General features: G+C 43.1%; 1 protein-coding gene across 1 annotated transcript; it reads left to right on the top strand.

The window, feature by feature from the left end:
- The first annotated feature begins 396 nt into the window (after positions 1-396).
- Positions 397-19,264, top strand: LENG8 (leukocyte receptor cluster member 8). Its single transcript, XM_066607792.1, has 16 exons — positions 397-641; positions 3,948-4,004; positions 4,083-4,239; positions 5,510-5,608; positions 6,376-6,489; positions 8,231-8,486; positions 8,720-8,897; positions 9,097-9,285; positions 10,218-10,487; positions 10,569-10,697; positions 11,740-12,028; positions 12,254-12,355; positions 13,184-13,252; positions 14,173-14,302; positions 14,628-14,835; positions 17,729-19,264. The coding sequence occupies exons 2-16, from the start codon at positions 3,967-3,969 to the stop codon at positions 17,889-17,891; spliced, it is 2,391 nt and encodes a 796-aa protein (XP_066463889.1). The 5' UTR covers positions 397-641; positions 3,948-3,966; the 3' UTR covers positions 17,892-19,264.
- Positions 19,265-20,763: the final 1,499 nt, after the last annotated feature.

Genomic DNA, 20,763 nt, shown 5'->3' with positions numbered 1-20,763 from the left:
ACAGCCGGCCTATAGCCATAATAATCGGCTCAAGTATCTTTTTTTTTTTCACGGACAGCAGGTAAAAGAACATTTCTATTGAGCATAAACTAAGAAACGCCCCAGAACCGCTGCAGTTATTACACATTTGTCCGCAGTGCCCCGCCGTCACCGGAAACCAGTAACTTGCATACACAGCCAACCAACATGGCGGCACGTCTCCTTGCCAGCGACACCTTTCTCCAGACCCACATCCTACGCAGCCTTTATCTATCATGCTCCGCCCACCCGCACAGTCATTGGAGCACTGAACTGTCACTCTGAGTGAGAGACAGGAACATGGCCAATCAGAAATAAACGTTTCTAAGAAAGCTAGTGCTGATTAGACGACGATGTCCGTCCTCACCCTGGGCGGACGGGAAGCTGACGTCAGGAATGTGAGGGTTCGCGGCCGACATTTTGTGCTGTGGGAGCCATCTCCGTGCCTCAGCAAGAGAAATCGGTCGTTCGAAAGTAAAGAAACCCCGAAAAACAAGACCGAAACCGTTTTCAACGTCGAGGGGCGAGTGAAGGCCCGCGAGCTAGGGGGCGCTCTTCTTGTGCCGCAGGTGGTGGGACGAGAGCTCGGGCGTTACCGGGCGGCAGCAGACGAGTAGACTGAGGTAACTGGCTGCACGTAGGAGTATCACTGGTGTGTCCTGTTATGTGGTGACTGTCCTGTGTACAAACATGGCGGCCAGCAGGGGAGAAGGGGACTGAGACCCCCCACAGGCTTCACACAGACGGGCGCCATGCTGGGCTCATATGGCGCTAATGTGCGTTTTACATGGGCTGTGAGGCGGTTTTCTTTCAAAACCGCCTCCTTCTGTAAAATTGCGCTACTCAGACGCGTTCTGTGCTCATTAGAAGATTGCAAGTGTTTCCATTGATTTCACTGGGAAACCTCGCCCCGCATACAAGCGCCATGTGATGTCATTTAAAGTGCAGTCGAAAACAATGGGCGCAGCGTTCCGAGGGAGCGCCAAACGAGAAAACGCAACGGAAAAAAGAGAATCGCCCGTGTGAAGAAGTCCATCCAAATAATAGAAATCCTATTCACGCGGGTTCACAACGCACGAAACGCTCATGAGATTCTCACCCGCTTGAAGGAGCCCTTTGGGTGGTGTCACATCTGTGGTGGGGATTCCCTCATGGAGCAGAAGAGGGGAATCCCTCCAGCCAAAGACCTTCATCTTTGCATAGAAGCAAACCGCATCGGGCGGACCCCTTTCTGCGGTGGCGATTCCCTCGGGGAGTAGGAGAGGGGAATCCCTCCAGCCAAAGACCTCCGTCTTTGGAGCACCGGGCGGACACCTTTCTGCGGTGGGGATTTCCTCGGGGAGCAGGAGAGGGGAATCCCTCTAGCCAAAGACCTCCGTCTTTGGATAGAAGCAAACCGCGCCGGGTGGACACCTTTCTGCGGTGGGGATTCCCTGGAGGAGCAGGAGAGGGAAATCCCTACAGCCAAAGACCTCCGTCTTTGGATAGAAGCAAACCGCGCCGGGTGGACACCTTTCTGCGGTGGGGATTCCCTGAACTATATGGGGTGTGCCTGTTTCTCGGATGGAAGTAGTAGTTACTGCGTGCAGCGCTTTTTCTTATATTTTGAGCAGGTTTTGGGACGGCACGTCCGACTAGATGAGACTCCGTTCCGCTGCAGGCTCCAACCAGTCAGTGTGAGACCAGCCTAAGGGTGCATTCACACATGCATGTAAACCAAAAACGCATCCGTGTGCAGTCCTGTTACACGGATCTGGTGACTAAACTCTCCGCATTCACACATCGGACCAGAATAGTGCGCCGGCGGTAGTCCTTCTGTAGCCGCTGGACTAGTATGAGCCTTGCGAGTCTGCTGGAGTCGCGGAGAGTGCATGGATGTGAAATGCGCACTTTTGAATAAACAGTAAAGGCTCACGTTCACAGGCGGTTTCTCTCCACTTGTTACACGTGCGATGCACAGCCACATGATGGAGGGAGTTACCGAAAGTATACCGAATTTTCGTTGATACATGTTCATGTAGATGCGCACGAGAAACGGATCGCAGCATGCTGTATTTCTTGGCGTACCACGCAGCGTGAGCCCTGTAAGGCTGCGTGTGCAAACGCTGTCTAGACGCAGTACATTTCGTATGGGCGGCGATTCATACGCAAGCCCGCTATGAAACTGAGTGGGGAATTTTATAAAAGACACCCGCAGAGGTTTACCGGTACGTCCGTGGACACGAGGCCTTAGGCCGGTTTCACATCTGCGCTTACGGTTTCGGTCGGAGTTTCTGTTGCAGGTTTGGCTCAAAATAATGGCAGAAAAAGCTGGGCAGCTGGGTGGAAACCAAACAGACCCCATTATAATCAGTGGGGTCAGTTCAGCGCTGTTTGGTTCTGTACTAAGACGGAGCCCTTCAGCTGAAGGGTTTCTCCTTTCCTGCTCTCTTAATAGAGCAGGAAACAAAATCCCCAACCACCCTAATATCGTGGCCTTTGACTTTCTTCATTGGACCCCCATTATGTAGATCCTGATATGATGGTATCGGTACTGTTGTATCTTGTCTCCACCAGAAGAATGGTTGTAGACAAGCTGCACGCCCATAATTTGATTGGCTGGGTCAGCAAATGGGTCAAGGCTGTCTCCACTGGTACCCTGCCAGTGTCCCATGTGTGCTTAGAGCTCCGATGTCATACTTTCCATGGCAACTTTCTTCCCTTGCAGTTTTGGTGCTTGTGAGTTCTCTTCCCCCTCTGTGAATATCCCCTACCAGCAACCCCTGAAGGCGGCATCGCTCTGGCCTCCTAGCTCTGCTCTCATACCCCACCCCCACGCCCATTAGTCTGGATTCAGCAGTGCCAGCACCTCTACTTCTGGATCACGTGGTGTAGGCCTGATGTCTGTGATGTCATTGTAGGGGACTGGCTTACGGGCCATTTACACGGGACGAATGTCAGGCAAAGTATGCCCAACACTTGTCCCTGCACATACTCGTTCTTTTGCTGCTGCACAGGAGCTAGTAGTGCTACCTCTCTGATAGAGCAGTCAGCGGTGGGGTGGGGTGGGGTGGCTGCAGATTTCACTGCTCGCTCCCCTGCCCCTCTACATTGACTTAACACAGCGGCCATTCAGTACTGAGCGATCAGCTCATTGTCCATGCAGCATAAACAATGAAAGATGAGCTGAACGCTGATCATTCAGTATAAATAGCAGCCGTTCAGTTCTGAACATCCGCTATGTTGAGTGAATGGAGAGGGGCAGAGGAGAGAAATCTCCTGCAGCCTCCCCGCTGCGAGCCAACAATCCTCGCTCCTGTGCAGCAGCACGGGAGCGAGTACATGCGGGGACGAGTGTCAATGTGGCTTTACCGGTGCATTTCAAGTTTTTTTAAAAAGGCAGCCCCCTTCAATAGCGCCACCAGCAACGAGAGATTCATACCATGTGCCTCAGACCGGGATTCTGCAAGTTATTAAATGGCATAATCATTGCATTCCGAGCATGCTCTGAGTGTGGGAAACCTAGAAACCAGGACTGGGTGAGGTGGAGTACAGCCAGCCGGGAGTGGCAGGGGGAGAGCAGTCATTGCCCACGTCTACAGCCCTGGTTTCCAGGCTCTGAATGCTATGATAAATATACCTGAAGTGTGATAGCCATCTCACAATGAAGGGCAGGACACTCGCCTGGACACTCTCTCTCTGGTTCTGTTTCTCTGTCTGGTTCTCCTCAGGGAGCGGAGTGAGCGGTGTACCGGCTTTCCTTGAGCTCAAGCACTATATGCCAGTCTATGCGGAGATCAGAGCCAGATGTACATAGTGTCCATCTGAGCGCTACTGCCACTTCATTCTAGTGACCGGACCCTCATCCATCAACATTGTGACACGTCGCGAGTTAGGTGAAACGATATTCACTCTTTTAACCTGTTTAATCTTTGTTTTTCTGTGAACAGGTCACCCTGGAACGTTGCAATGTCTAACAGCCATGGAGACCAGCTGAATTCTGAATGGTAGGTTTTCCCTATTACCAAGCTTTCTGTTGATGTGTTCTATAAATCTTCATACCTTCTTCATCATGTGTTCTACAGGGCTCAGCAGTACGGTGCTGGTAGAGATGGCAGTGGAGAAGCACCAATGCATGAGAATCCGGAGTGGGAGAAGGCGCGGCAAGCGTTGGCAAACATAAGTAAAACCAATGCGGCGAGTGCCGCTAAAGGATCAAATGATGCGCAAGCTAATGCACAGGTAATGATCAAGTTCACCTATGCTGGAAGAAAAAAATGTGTATATGTGTGTGTATATATAATATTTGTATTATCTTATAGCGTAATGCTTCTGAGCCAAGGGCCTTTTAATTGCAGCAAAGTGCCCCCCGAGCTTTGAGCTTGCACAGTGCACGTTTCCCTTGCCGACTGTACTGTCCCAACAGAAACCTGGTCAAAGATGACCTTTTCAGCTTTGGCCTCTGACTAATTAATGATCATAGTTCCTCCTGAATACCATTTTCAGGAATTCGGATAAAACTCTGGAACAGCCTCAGTTAAGCACTGGAATGCTGTGTGAACCCAGACTTGGAATACAGCCTGTGAATGTAATGCCACAGAGAACCTATAGGCCACTTCCACTCAAACGACAGCGATATCTGTGCTATGTACACATGATTTTTAGTGTCGGTGATGCTTTTTTCTTGGGAAGCTTTGAGAGCTACTAGTATTGAATAGACTCTGAAATACTATGTTTTATTATTAATATATATATATATATATATATATATATATATATAATTAGTACCTACAATACAATATTACCATATATACTCAAGTATAAGCCTAGTTTTTCAGCACATTTTTTTTAATGCTGAAAAAGCCCCCCCTCGGCTTATACTCGAGTGAGGTAAAAAAAAGGGGGGAAAACCCTGCAATACTCCCCTCTCCCCGCTGTCATCTCCCTGCTCAGCTTTAAATTCCCCTGCTGTCAGCGCTGTGTAACTAAGCGCTGTGATTGGATTGAGTGCCATCCAATCACACCTGGCAAACGATCATTCATAGCCATTCAGTGAATGACATCACTGAATGTCTGTGATTGGTTTATCGAGTGCCGGCTATGACTGGCTGGCGCTCGATCCAGTCACATCGCTTACTTACACAATGCTGACGGCGGAGGAATTCAAAGCCGAGCAGGGAGATGACAGCGAGAAAAAATCTCAAGCAGCTTGCTGCGCCGCCGGGGAGACCAGCGCACTGGGGGCATAGATGCCGTCTGAAAGGTGAGTATTGCGCTTTTTTTTTTTTTACCTAGTATATACTAGAGTATAGCTCGACTTATACTCTAATCACTAGGTTTTACCAGTTTGGGGTTTTTTTGTGGTAAAACGTATTGACTTGGCTTATACTCGCGTCGGCTAATACTCAAGTGTATATATGGCACTTTTGGTCTAACACGTTTTCAATGCTATGTCTTTATATCTCTACCATTTATAATCGCGTTACTGTAATGCTTTCCTTTTCTTTTGCAGTATTCAGCATCCCAAAATGATGCAGCGATGCAGCAACAGTATTATCAGTGGTATTCGCAATACAATTACCCATATGCTTACAACTTCTATTATCCCATGGTAGGTAGCTATTAGTTCATTTCTCCTGTATTTTGCTGGCTTGGTAAAGATGCAGTTAAGGTACTTTTACACGTGACAACTAACGTTCGAATAACTGCTCCAAAAAACAAATGCAGGCAGCAGTCGATCCGTATAAACACTGCAGCCAACAGGGTGATAAGCAATAATTGGCTTGCTAGTTGTTTCATTTCAGCTCACCTAAAAAATAGTCACTGGTTTGATCAAAAGCCAACTGGTATAAAGTCAGCCACTCTTACTTGAATGGCTTTGCATTGAGATCCACGCACAAATGATATCTCGGCAAACAACTACTGAACAGTAAGCACTGTAAAAGCAAACAAAGTGACGGCCTGAACTGCTCAGTGTGAAGGTACCTTCAGTTTCATCACCAAGTTATTTCAGTATGCATTTTATTCCTATGCCTGTATAGTCTAAGTGTAGAAGGATTACAGAGGATGCTGTTAGAGGTGCAAATACCCAATGGTGGAGAAATGACCTTCTCAAGGATGGATGTGAATGAATCTCATCACCATTGCCATAATGTCCAGTGATTAAAGGGATTTTCCTGCAAGATACAGTAGGCAAGAATGATATGTAAAATGCCAACAAGTTTAAAGGACACAAGGGCCTGGATTTGCTTTTGCGGGATATACTGCTTGATAAACTGATAAACCGAATCTATTTCAGTCCTTGGAAACTTGTGTATTGGAAACGTAACTTGTTGGAAATCATTGCTTCATTATATTACACTTTTTTCTTCTTCACAGAATATGTACAGTGGATATAATACTTCTGGTCAGTATGGTATGTCCGGTACTTACCAAGGACCAACGTCACAACAGAGTCAACAAGCCGGACAGCATCAGGGAAGTCTGAATCAGGTATCATAGTCTCTATATAGACATATACATAATTGTAAAACCTGTACTGTAAAAAGGGATGCATTAGGCCACCCACACAATTGTACTCTACCTGGCAAGTATACATTAAAATATTGTGTAGTCGATTATATGGGGTTACATTCATACAGTCCAGTATAAACATTTTCTTTTATTCTTAAACCGGACCTGTTCTATCCTCATGTCAGCAGTGCTGGCTGCATAACTCTGCAGCTGCAGCCCCGCTGACTCCATCAATGTCGTCCTTTTTTCGTAATCTCCCTCATTTTATGAACTCTCCTTATTTGCTCTTGGTGCTGTGAATGTGTCAAGTTGGTGGTCTTCACCTCTGTCTGACAATAGGTGACATCAAACTTCATTAACAGTTAAGGATGGTGATGGATGCCACTGTATGGCATTTGTCATTGTTCTTAGTAAGAGAAGCAAAGTAATCTTAAGATATACCTTTTAATGACTAACAAAGAGATGATATAGCAAGCTTTCAAACCTACTTGGGGGTTTTTCATCAGGCATATTGGGTCTCATTGCCACACAGTTAAAGAAAGATGAAATTACCAGAGGCTGAGCATTTTTCTAGCCACGGAGACAACATCGAACATATAAATGTAGAAGAATTTGGGAGTACAAGTTTATAACCATTTTTGACACAATACAGGCCTAAATATTTGAAAAGCTTTCATGGCAGAAAAGGCTATCTGAGAAATCGTATGCAGAGATAATATACAGGCCTTTGTTATTTACAGTGGTATTTAACAAATGTATCACTTTGAAAATCTTGTGACTACTCGTTATCGTCTGTGGGTTATGGAAGCTACTGTCACAGCCTTTGTAGTGTAAACATCAGGAAGTTTTCCTGGTTGTTTATGTTAAATGCAGACAAAGTGATGTGAACTTTGCCAAGAAGACCTTACAACTCAACCACTGATATGGCTATCGGAGCATTGGCACCAGTGATCGTGGCGCCAAGACACAGGACAGTTCAGATTGGTCCAGAATTTTCATATATATAAAAAAAAAATCAACTCTGCTTGGCTACTGTGTAATAAAGTTGTGTGGTGACCAATATGCATCAATCATGTTATCTTAAATTCAAATGTGTAATAAGGGATATTCCTATCTTGTAAAGCAGTCACATGACTAGCTATGCCATCACATGGTGATCAGTGGCAGTACAACCTGAATGATAGAACGTTAGTGCTTAATCAGGTTTTGGTTGCACAGCAATTCCCCAGCCCTCCTGCTGTGTGGGCGAATTGCGGTACAGCTGCATTCAAATGAATTGCGGTTGTGCTGCCACTCCCTACACAGCCGAGTGACCGGGAAGGTGCTGCAGCCTCTTTATCCTTGGAACCAGTGAGGATCAGAGCTCCACCAATTATAACGTTATGGCATGTCCTCCCTTTATGAGATGGGGATACCTGTTTTAGGGCTTATTCATATGGGCTTGATTTATGTCCATGTGTCCAGTGGACTTCCGATGCGTCCATAAAACTAAATGAGGCAATTCGCACATGCTTTTGGGAAAAACATTTCAGCATAAGCTATTGCCTGATTTCTCGGATAAGAATGGCCCATTCAATTTTAACATTTCAGTTCGTCATCGTGCTGCCCAGAGTTTTTGACGTTTTTGATTTTTAGACCCAACACAGGAACGCCTGTGTGAATTGGCCCTTAACCTGCTGCTTTTCTCTCAGATATTGATAATTTGTGTTCATATTTTCAGCCTGGTGTTCCTGGTCTAGAGGATGGGATGCCTTACTCTAATATCCAGTCTCAAGTGACTACCCCTAATAACCAGTCTGCAGCACATCACCAGCATGTCAGTCGTAATTTGTCACAGTCCTGTTCTCAGAACACATCAGGTGGCAACCAAATGTCACCCCAGCATTCATCCAGTAAGGCCAACAGTTACAATCAGCATTCCTACAATGAAACTTCCAAACCAAAGAAGGGACAGCAGCTATGGAACCGTATGAAACGTAAGTTGTCCTTTCTTATCCAGCGCATCCTTTCATAGAGCTGCACCACTGAAAAAATGCCGGACGATATTTCTGAGCTTTCCATGAAGATGGAGACTATAAAGGGTTACTTTTTGAATTTGTCAACATGTTTCTATATTTGAGGTGTGATCCTCTGACTTTGTTTTCTTATAAACAGGTGTGCGTGCGTGCGCCATAAACCGTTAAACTTTTTTTTATTTATTTTTTTACAGAAGCTCCTGGAGCTGGTGGCCTGAAGTTTAACATTCAAAAGCGTCCTCTTGTAATGTCTAATCAGAACTTTCAATCTAGTGAGCAACACGGTAATAATACTGGGCCATCTCAACAAGGACGCATGCACCACCACATGTTACAGCAGCACCAACAAGCAGAGAAGAGCCATGAGCACAGGTGATTTTAATTTTTTTTTCTATCACCTTTGTGTGGTAATGATAAATTTTAGTTTTGCGACTAAATATAATTTGGCCATTACATTTTTAGATTTAAAAGCCAAGTGTCCAAATGATTTTCTTTTTAGCCTAGAATCCTGCCATATGCAGATTCAACACCTGTGAGCATAGTCCAACTACTTTTTATGTGCTTATTGCAGTACCAATTCGACAACAAAGCCAGAGGATTGGCCTCCGGCCATGAAAGAATACGTCCAACGCTGCTTTACAGCATGTGAAAGTGAGGAAGACAAAGATCGAACAGAAAAGCTGCTAAAAGAAGTGCTGCAAGCCAGATTACAGGATGGATCTGCCTATACCATAGATTGGAGTAGAGAGCCTTTGCCTGGGTAAGTTTCCATTATACTTTTGTGCTTCTGCGTTTATTTTAGATTTTAGTCAATATTAGATATTTAAAAATGGCAATCGTGGGGAGACACGTGGTGAATGAAAAACCTGTATTTTCAAATTTTTTTTCTCTCTCTCTCGCAAATACAAATTGCGTATTTGCTAGCTGAGGAAAAGTCATATCATGCTCTTATTTTGCCGTGGACGGCCTCCATTGAAGTCAATAGAGGCTGTCCAACACGCAGCCCATACGCAATTAACATTGTGTATGGGCTGCAGGTACCCGCTTCATCACCTAGCAACAGCACGGGAAATGCAAAAATCGGGGGGAGGGGAATCTGTACTGCACATGATCACGTGCAAGCCTCTCTGGTCATCTGCTTTATAGATTATGCAGGGTAGCCGGCTGGGGTCGTAGACTGATTCCGCTGCGGGATCCTGCAGTCTGCTCGCCTGTGTGTAACCAGTCTTAAGGTCCATTTACACGGGATATGCAGCATAAAAGATCAGCAATGAAATTATCATGCAGTTTAAACAGCGGCCATTCAGTAATGAACAGCTGCTGTGTTATCTCAATGGAGAGGAGAGAAATCTCCCATACTGCCCCGCCCCCCTGCTGGCTGCTCCGAGAGCGAGACCGCTTTGCCAGCTCCTGCGCGGGAGCGAGGAAATACAGGGATGAGGGTCGGGCATAGTTTGCCCATGTAAAAGGACCTTAAGTCATGTTATGAATGAAGAGTTAAATATGTGTAGATTTTTATGTTTACATTCTGCTTAGATTACAAATGGCAGCAAGCAAACTAGGATCAACAAATGCAGCAGGCCCCCCTAGTGTTTCACCAATAATCCAACAGCTCAAAATGGCTTCCTATTTGCTTAAGCCTTTGCATTCTGTTTATTTTTTTTAATAGTTTTTAAAAATTTTTTTTTTCAGTAAAGATAGTGTAAAGGAAAGTCCAAAGAAAAAGCGATGGGAACAGAGTACTTTGCAGTCTTCTCTTGGCAGCACCATTACTGTTACACACTCTTCACGTGGTGGTGTCAACAACAGTACTAATACATTAAGAGGACGAGGTAGCAGCTTTCCCACCAGATTTGGTAACAGGAATGTATTCATGAAAGACACCAGCTCGTCTTCGAGTACTGGTTCAAGGTCAAGATCCAGGTCCTCTTCACACTCGCCCCATAGACGTTACCGCCGCAGGTAAGAAACTATAATGAGCTTTTTGTGCACATATTTTGTTGTGAAGTTATAGTATGTAATACAACTGGCTCTTCTTTTCAGTGATTCTCATTCGGACTCTGAAAGCAGCTCACTATCTGGAACTGAAATTCGATCAGGTAGTCGCAGAAACATCCAGAAAGGACGTGGCCGGGGAGGACATATGGGTCGAGGACGAAATCGAGGAAAAAGGTGCCTAATAACATTCTGTGTATTAGAAATTATTTCCATTATTGAAGATGGTTGCGAACACCAGCAAATCGCACCATCCTCACTCTTGGTGGTGGTATGGACCACACAGATCAGTTTCCCCTCTCCTGTGTATGTGAAATTGATATATCAAATGATTAACGCCTAAGCAGCGGTGTATAATTTGTCATCTCATACAATTTGCCTTCTCATTGATGAGAACAAGAGGTTCCAAATTCCTGCTCTTGGCAAAAGAATAGGTCGAGCATGTATTGTCCTTCCCCAAAGCAATGGGCAGGAGTGCCAGAAACAACTGCCTCATTGTATTTGCCTGTTTCCAATGGTACTATTCATCTAGAGAAGCGCCATGTGCTTGCCCTGCTGAGAACCAGGGATTTTGGGTAGCCATTTCTCAGTATATTTAGGTTGGGTACAAATTAACACTATGGGTTTCCATTATTTGGCTGTTGCCTAGGTGCCAAACAATAGAAAAGCAGGAAGTACTGAATCCTGCTTATGCTGATCCTGAATGGCACCAGGTCGACCTCATTTGCTATAATGGGGACCTTGATGCATATCGCCTGGCCTTTTTGTTAGATGAAATAGTGTAGCATATTGTGCTATTTCATCCAGGACTTTTATGCCAGATCTGTCGTGAAGGCTTTGTTCAGATGTCAACATAGTTTTATAACCTGCCAGACTAATTTTGAAAGAAAAAAACTGTGTTGGGATATCCCATTTTAAACAGCCACATCGGAGCTTGGTAAAAATGACAGCACCAAGATTGCTGAATACTCGTACTCAGCAATTTCCAGCGCTGTCATTGAAATGAATGTAGTGGTGTACATGTGTGCCCGTCGCTACATCCATGCGGGGCCTGTTCTCTGTATCGGTGATGGTTCCCAACAGTTGGACCTCAACAATCATAACGTTATTACCTATCTTATGGATAGGGGATAACTTTAGATTTTGGTACAACCCCTTTGATGTTTTAACTAGATTAGTTTATAACTTGCATTTACATAATTTCCTTTGTCTTTATTAGGAATGAGCAAAACATAAGCAAACGAAACCGCAAAAAGAATATGACCATGGTATTCGACGATCCAGAAAGAGACTTCAAAAAAGAAAGGCGAGCAGCACGCTTCCAGCATGGGCACAGTCCCAAGAAGTTTCGACTTGAGCCTTTAGTTCTGCAGATTAATCTAGATCCATGTGAATCTGGGAATTTAGACTGGAATGAGCTGAAAATTGTGGGAACTTCACCAGATATCACGAAAACGTACCTACGTTTGACCTGTGCTCCTGATCCATCGACTGTTAGACCTGTTTCTGTAAGATGTCAACGTTTTTGCTTTCATAGTATACAATAATCTGAAACTGGTCAAAAGATTTAGGATCCATTTTGCAGTTGTGCCAGTAATGTATTTTATAGTAGAAATTGTTTGTATGCTGAGCAGTAATGAAAGCTGATGTGCCAATAGTGTTTGCTATGAAACATCTGACGGGTTTGAATTTTAGTTCTACTAGCATTTATCAAACTCCTCTTTGACTCATAGGTTTTACGAAAGTCATTAACAATGGTAAAAGGGCACTTTAAGGAAAAACAAGACTATGCATTCGCTTGTGAGCAGCTGAAATCAATTCGTCAAGACTTAACGGTATGTACTACTAAGCATTCCTTCACTCAATAGTGTGTTTTTTTTGTTTTTTTTTTATAGCATTTAAATTAAAAGTTTGTAAAAATTGCCATGAATGTCAAATGCTTTTAATTTTGAAACATTTTACACATGTATTGTTCTGCCATTTTTCACAGGTTAAAGGAGTTTTCTGCCCCTTTTTTTTTTTTTCCCCTCCTGATGACCTATTCTCTGGATAGTTCATCAGTAGTTGGGCAGGAGTCAGCCACTCGGGACTCCATCCATTAGCTGATTGTTCAGCCCGCTGTCTAGTGCAGCGTGCCAGATGCTGTCATGAGCTGATGGAGGGAGGAAGTGTGAGTACAGACTTCCCTCCCACTGAAGTCAATGGGAGCGCCGCCTGCTCCTCTCCTGGTCAGGAGTGGATGTGGTATCCTGACCAGCAGAGAAACAGGAAGTACCGTAGCAGCACAGCTCTCCCATTGATTTCAATGGGAGTAGAACCAACACATGCACTTCCTGTGCTCATGGCTAATGACTGTGTCCGGCCCGCCGCACAGGACAACAGACTTGGACGATCAGCTTATGTTCTGTGCATTTTGAAGGGGATAAATAAACTTTAAAAAAAGATGCTGACTTCACAAAGTAAAACACTGTCTGCAGTCTATAGTTTCAATAATTCACTATAGACTTTAAAGTATATAGTCACAGCATTTCTGACCTACAAAAAAACTCTCATGAAAACGACACAAAAAATGCAGCAAAAACCTGTGATTGAACAATATTATGTAAATTTAATGACACCAACTATTTCCAGCACATTTTTTAAAACCCTCATATGTTCAACAGGTCCAGGGCATTCGCACAGACTTCACTGTAGACGTGTACGAAACTCATGCACGGATAGCGCTGGAGAAGGTACCTTTTCTGCTACATTAAAACATTTCTTTGGATAAAGAGAAACCCTGTTTAGCTTTTATGAAATCAGAATTAGACGAACTAAAGTGGATCTGTCTAAGGGCATCATATGATAGAACAGGGGAGCTAAACTCAGGCACATGTGGTTGTTAAACCCTTCTGAACACGACCAGCTTTGGCTTTGCCAACAGCGTTGTTTCGACTCGGACGTGTCACTTTTATGTAGTATGCTTTGGTCAAAATATCTTTGTTACTGAGACTACGATGCCAATTATGTATAGGTGTGGTTTTTTTTAAAAATGTTTTCTAACAATACTTGTTGAAGGTGGAAGAAGTCGTGTGTTTTTTTTTTTTTGTGGGGGGGGGGAGGTTCTCTCCACTTAGTCCCACTAGGTGACTTGAACATGCAATCTCCATCCGGTTTAGCCTCGTTCACAGGGGCTATAAAATCTTGCTACAAAATCATCGCTATGTTTTGTAGCCTGAAAGAACCCATCGGAGACCATAGGCTTCACATTGTAGCGATGATGTAGCCTGTGGATGCAGCCTTAGATTGAAGTTACCTGGTATCCCAGTTGTTACAGCAGTCTTTCAGCTTTGATCTATCTGAACCCGTGCTATCATCCTACCGTACACATGGTGTACAGTGTATTTTGCTCTTAATTTAAGAAGGGTAATTGATACCTTTCCTTGTCTATATGCTTATGATGGGAAAGCTGTTGATTAGGCTGTGTGAGCAGTGGAGAGGGAAGCAGGACTCTCAGGCTTTTTCGTAGAGTCCTGGAACTAGTTTAATGCAAAACTATCCTCAGCATCTGTTCTATTCTGTGCTGCCCTAAGACAGGAGACCTGAAAGCTGTGCATTAATAGTTTTCCTGGATATATTTGCTTTCATTGTAAGCACTCTTTTTCCAATGTAGGGAGACCATGAGGAATTCAACCAATGTCAGGCACAGCTGAAATCTCTTTACTCAGAAAACCTTACTGGAAATGTTGGAGAGTTTACAGCCTATCGTATCTTATATTATATCTTCACGAAAAATTCCGGGGGTAAGAAAATATTCCGTAAACGTCAACGTTCACCACTTTATGCAAATATAGCCCGTGTTTCAACAGGGACCAAGAAGTGTTCATTTGGTCTGTGTTGGTATACGTGTAGGTTTAATTTTTTTGAAAATTTTTTTTTTTTGCAGTATAAGAGGGGAGACTAGCATGTATTTTTTTTTTTTTTTTTTTTCTACAATGGAAATCAATAGGTGATTAACACGTTTCTGAATGTAGGCTGAACGTGCTGTTTAAATGTAGTATGAACAAGAGCCTAGGCGATGGCTTTAGTCTTATGTCTTTATCATTTCTTTTCTTTTCCTTCCTGTAGATATAACCACAGAGATGGCACATTTGACCAAAGAGCTGAAAGAAGATCCCTGTGTTGCACATGCTCTTTCTCTTCGCAGCGCTTGGGCTCTTTCAAATTATCATCGATTTTTCAAGCTTTATAGAGAAGCACCCCGCATGTCTGCTTATCTCATCGACAAGTTTGCAGAGAGGGAGAGGAAGGCAGCCCTTAAGGCCATGATTAAAACGTATGTGCGGGCCGCCCAATTAGTCTGCTTAATCAAGCCTTCTTTTTTTTTTTCTTTAAGTTTCCTTAAAATGCTTCACTTATAATTTGCATTTTTAAGAGTTGTCGTGGATGGATAGATACATGGAAAATGCATAAAAGCATTTCCAGCAACGTCCCAACACAATATTTAAGTTAGATTACAAGTGACTTTAATGAAGCTTTATCCTTTTAGTATAGTTGGGTGTTGCAAAGTCTAGTTCTAAAAGCAGATCGGTTTCGCTCTTGTAAGAGATAAGGCAGAAATGCACAGATTAAGCCAGCGTGAGCATTGGAAGGAGTGGTGGGACTATAGACCCACACTAAGCGGATTCCAGCAAACACCCGCTTCACCTCAGAATAAAGCCTAGAGGGTAAAATGGGCTTCTTGCAGCTCTCTAGGAGCAGCTTATTTTTTTGCTGGGCTGTACTCCATTACCTGTGCCTTTTCATGCTATATATGAGAAGTACTCCGTAGTTCTCCTGACTGGGGAATCATGTCAGATACCCCCCCACAAATTATTTTACTTTTGTCTGTGATGCTCCTGATGGAGAGCAGAAATATTAGAGACTAGAGTTATTGATCTTATGATTTACCAAGAATGTTTCTTGGAGCTCAAATACAGCTTTTCTCTAGTGGTTAGCCGGAACATGTGTGCTAAACAAAATGTTCTCTGGCATTACAAGTCACGATGATTGAATTCAGGCGAAATGCAGAAGTAAACTTGAAAATGTGAAAAATGTTTTGCTCGTTCTCCAGACACCATACAAACCGGTAGAATAGTTGTTAGATGCTAGCAAATTAAAATGTATGCTGCTAGAATAACTCACCAGATGTGTTCCAAAGTAGAATTTCAAATGGGAAGATTGAGCAATACCTCTGCAGCGCCTCCTATTGGAAGGCAGCATTCCTGCAAGTCCATGTTAGACTTTTTAAACAAGTCTTGTAACAATGACTGGGAAGCCAAACCCAGTATAATCCTACACAAGCAGCTGTTTTGAGTTGATTGCCCCTCATCAGTGTGCAGTAGGTTTATGACTTGGCTAGTGAGAGGCCTATAGATGTGTCTAACATTGATTTACAGGAATGCTGCCTTCCAGTAGGTGGTGCTGCAGAGGCATTCCATTTTCCTATTTGCATATTTCCCAAAGGAGCACGGATGGACCATATAAGTCTCTTCACACCTTCTAAGTGCTCTCCTTAAGGAGGAACGATACCCTTCCTAATGCAGATTTAGGCATAGTATGTAGCTTGCTACAGCCAAGTCAGTTATTTTGTTTCCTTTTTTGCAAATGTATTGCCTACATGTGTCTTTTTTTTTTTTTTTTTTCTTTTTGAAGGTAAGTAGTGACATATGTAATCAAGTACTTATGAGCTAACCTCACAACTGGAGCTACTTCCTTGTGAAAAATGTTGTATTTGCATTTAACACAGTGCAATATCTTGTTTCGTCCTTCAAGCTTATAGTAGTTTTTTTTTTTTTTTCTTTCTAACTTTTGTTAAATTTTAAGGCCACTTTAACATGTGCATATTTGTAAACCAGAAATTTAACCTAAAGAGAAAGTATAATGGAAAAACTGCACATCCTCTATATTTCAGACTCGCCCCCCCCCCCCTCCTTCAAAATACTGATCAAATTCTGATGACTGCATGAGGTCTAATTCTCATTTTAGAAATTGACTATTTTGACTATAACCCCCACCCCCCCCTATATATATTTGTTTTCACACATCCAAACAGCCTAAGCTGTCTACTGATGGACCAAAGCAGTCCATTGGTAAGCATTCTGCATCTTTTATTTAGGGAACCAGCCAAATAGTTTTTCAATGGTTCACTTATGCTATATCTTGAACATTAATAATTGGCAACAGAAGAGTTACTTCCTCACCTGTGACAACGGGCTTGTTCAGGTTCCCCATTATAACAGAAAGTTGGTAGTGCTTGCATTATCATTATTGCATTAAACTACTAGTATTATAATAGTAGAGTTAAGTTATTTACTTGGTGAACATATTACATATTAAAGTCCCGTAATGCCCTGCTATCTGAGGAATTTGGTTTAGCAAAATTTTAATTTCCTTCAGTTTCAAAGTACTCTGCCTGCAGTTTCCTAGTAAATTTGTGGGTTCTCGAATGCCGCCTTCACATGGGCAAGAAGGTTGCGTGAGATTTGTTCATTGCGAGACGCACAAATATGAACTCTATTCTTTTGAATGGGGTTATACACACGAGTGATCTTTTCGTGGTGCGATGCAGGAAACTGTTGTGTGTTCCATCTTCCTTCGTGCCCTTGCTAATCCCATTGTTTTCACTGGGGCCGGCGGCAACATTGCACCACGTGCTAGGTGCACACAATGCAAGGCTTCCCCTTTTGAAAATAATAGGAGAAACTTGTCGATCCTCTGCCGCGGCTGACCACTACGGTGGAGGATCGCTACCTCCCCGAAGTGTTGCGAGGCGGTTTTGACATAAAAAGCCTCACATCCACAGGGGACTCACATGTTGGTGAGCACGATATTGAGCCGTGATTCACAGCCCGATATCGCATTCGCCCGTGTGAAGTTGGCCTAAAAGTAAAGAGAATTTCAGTATTCGTTGAAGCATGTACATAGTATGCAGTCCCTGTAGCATACTGTGAACATTTTAAAAGCATACATATAAATCTTAGTTGCTAGCCTCAACTCTAGTTTGAGATTGGCTACATCTTAATGTGAAGGGTTCTGCACACTTGGGTAGTGACTCCAGGTGGGTATGCGTTCTTGTAGTAAATGTGCTCAAAATTCTGCATTGTGGAAGGTAAAGTTATATACTGTCATTACTGTTCTAACATGTTTTTTTTTTTCTTCTTTGCTCCTTTTCCCTCCACTATTTTTAGTTTTCGCCCGGTGCTACCAGTTTCCTACATTCAGTCAGAGTTGGCCATCGAGAGTGAGGAGGAATGCCAGAGTCTCCTGGCTTCTCTGTCTCTTGTGTATGCAGGGAGCGACACCAGCAAGATTGACTGCAAGCAAAGCTTAGCGGTCTTGCCTAACTTCTAAAGTCCTTTTTATACCAATGTGTTTTCACACATGATTTAAGCTCACACTGTGTGTGCATATACGGAATTCTACATTTCTCTATTGGATCTGTTTGTTCCATATTGCAAACCTCTGGATCAGAGGGTACCGGCCAAGACTGGGCATCCCAAACAAGCCTGTATTGGGGCTCTCTGTTTTGGCGAAATATCAATGACTCAAACAGCCACACCGGGTGTTGGTAATTTCCTGCATTCTGTTGACGGGACTGCTGTCTCTCTCGATCGTGTTTGTATATAGAGCACTTTCGACAAGAAATTACTAACCAGTGTCAAATTGGCAAGACGAAATCCCAGAAACTTGCCTGTAGAAGTGTGTTGTCAACCTGTGTATTTGAATGTCTTGGGTTTAGATATTAGATACAGATGTGGACATATGATGCAGCTCTATAGAAGATATTTGTATAGCCTTACTTTCAAACCACTTGTCAGCAGTACGTTCTTGTAAGGAGGAACAGCTTCTCTTCTTTACTCTGTGACTACAATATTACTTGTCATATAGGATGTACTAGCTTTTTAGTAAGCGGTGTATATTTGTGAATAGATTTTTTTTTTTTTTTTCGTTTTGAAGTAGGTGCAGGGGATTTTTCTACGTGACTTTTTGTTGAATCTGTTCAGCATTTTGAGATCTTGCTGTTATAATCAGAAACTAACAATGTCTCAGTTTCTTTTCTCTCTACCTCACGTGCACAAAGCCTCTGTCCACATGCTGCACAAGACACACCACCTATGTGGCTCTGGGGAGAAGGCATCAAACACAGGAACAGCCAACTCAAAAGATTGGGAGAAGTGACACAAGCTCCATATGCTGCTCTACCTTCACAGAAAAATTAGAGACTTTGTAAAGTAAAGAACTTTTAGTTTAATATCCAACAAGTCTAATAACGAAGAAAGAAGTTTACATTAAATTAAAGTAGAAGAGTCCTCCTTCCATTACGGGAATCACCTGCTGCTGGAACCTGTGAGAAGATGTTTGTACAATTACTTATTAAGTTGAGGCCCCCCTCCCACTCCTTTTTCTTTTCTTTCTCTTTTTCCTTTTCCCTTGCTCAATTAGTATAACACTTTTTTTCCTTGTTCTTCAGGTAAATATTAGATAATAGCAATTTGAAACCACTTTCCCCATATTTTGTTTTCTTTCACTTCTATTTTTTTTCCTTCTTTCCTCTCTCCACCCATCTTTAGTCTTTCCCTTTATTATTTTCTCCCATTTCAAGGATGTCCTAGTGAGATAATGTGCAATAATGAGCAGTTGTCAGTCAAGTGCTCTCCTTTCTTTGCAGATGTCTGTTTTTAATTTTCCTTTCTCCCCCCTAATAAATTTTTTGTGAGTTGCAAGAGGCTTTTGTATTTTCCATTTTAGAGGCTAAAAGCTTGCTCACATAGGTGTTGGCTTGTTGCAGTGTAAGAACATATTCACACAAGGCAGACTTGTTGCAGAAATTGATAGTACTAGAAGAGGGGGGGGGGTCCACCCCATCAGGACAGGAAATCAGCAGGTATAAAAAGTAGTAGAATCTCCTACACTGGACATCCTACGGGTCCTCTCCTGTCCTAAGAGGAGACCTGCAGGATGTCCAGATGTAGTTTCTCCCTTTTTAAATAAACTGATCGATTCTTGATGCTCTAGCCCAACTCTGCTACCGCTAGAGGAGTGCTACCATGGAGCTGTGGAACATCTTGTTGACTCTCTCCTTTGTCCCTCTGTTAACTAGGAGTTTACTACCTGGAACTCTTTCTCTCGGCATCTGGTAGATCAGAGTAACTGCTCATGCAGAAGGTACTAGAGAGCTTTCTGTGTGCGGTGGCTGCTGGCCTGGATAGCTGGAATGTCACATGGTGAGAGCAGGCACTGTTAATGTAGATGTGAGGTACTCTTACTATAGTAACAACAGTGTGTGACTAAAAAAAAAAAATTGAAGCCATTTCCTTATTTTTTTAAATAAAAAAATTCATTCTAACTCCAAATCTGGCATTCAGAATAATCCTCTGATCAACAGCCCATCTGAAGTAATCAGTGATTATAACATATTGTTGCACTCAAAAAAGGCAGTAAGTCTGTCATCACCACATCCTCAGGCACAGAGTTCCATAGTCTCACTGCTCTTACAGTGAAGAACCCCCTTCTATGCTGGTATAGAAACCTTTTTTTCTTCTAGACGTAGAGAATGCTCCCTTGTTGGTCACGGTCATGGGAGAGATCCCTGGTTGGCCCCTCAGCTGTCTTTTAGTTGCCCACCTTTGAACCCACTCAAGCTCTGTGCTTTTTGAGAATTTGTTCCAAAAACTACACAATATTCCATGTGAGATCAGATTTTAGTCTTTAAGTTGGCTCTGCACTTCTTGCTGGGTTAGAGTGGTGAGTGCAGCAAGCAATACAGGAAGTTCGCTGGAGTCTGCAAGTTGACTTAATCAGCTTGGAGAGATCAAATGGCAGGTACTGGGAGTCCAGCTCTAGAAATGTCACGGTTGGAACATAGATTCCTTGTGGTATGTAAATATTAGGTAGTGGCTCAGGAATCAAGTAATGATGCGTGTACAGAATCCACTACCCGTACTCCTTGTCTGGTAACCGGAACTGCCAGGGGAGTGAGTATAATGCATCGAGGTTCTGGTATCTTACTTGGTCTCCGCTTGCTGTTGTAGGGAGACACCTAGGTAAGAAAGCTATCGCTAAGTCTAAAAATAAGGAATATGCAGTATGTAAGACAAAGTTGTCTGCAATCTATATAAAGTTATTGTATTAAGGGTGCCCACCCACTGGCGTTTTTTTTTCCCTGCGAAATCCGCAGCTTTTTTTTTCTCCTGTGGTCTATGGGACTTGTAATGTTAAAATC

The sequence above is a fragment of the Eleutherodactylus coqui genome, chromosome 6 (assembly GCF_035609145.1).
Source record: "Eleutherodactylus coqui strain aEleCoq1 chromosome 6, aEleCoq1.hap1, whole genome shotgun sequence".
Taxonomy (NCBI): domain Eukaryota; kingdom Metazoa; phylum Chordata; class Amphibia; order Anura; family Eleutherodactylidae; genus Eleutherodactylus; species Eleutherodactylus coqui.
Note: the sequence above shows the minus strand (reverse complement) of the source record. Positions and strands in the feature narration are given on the sequence as shown.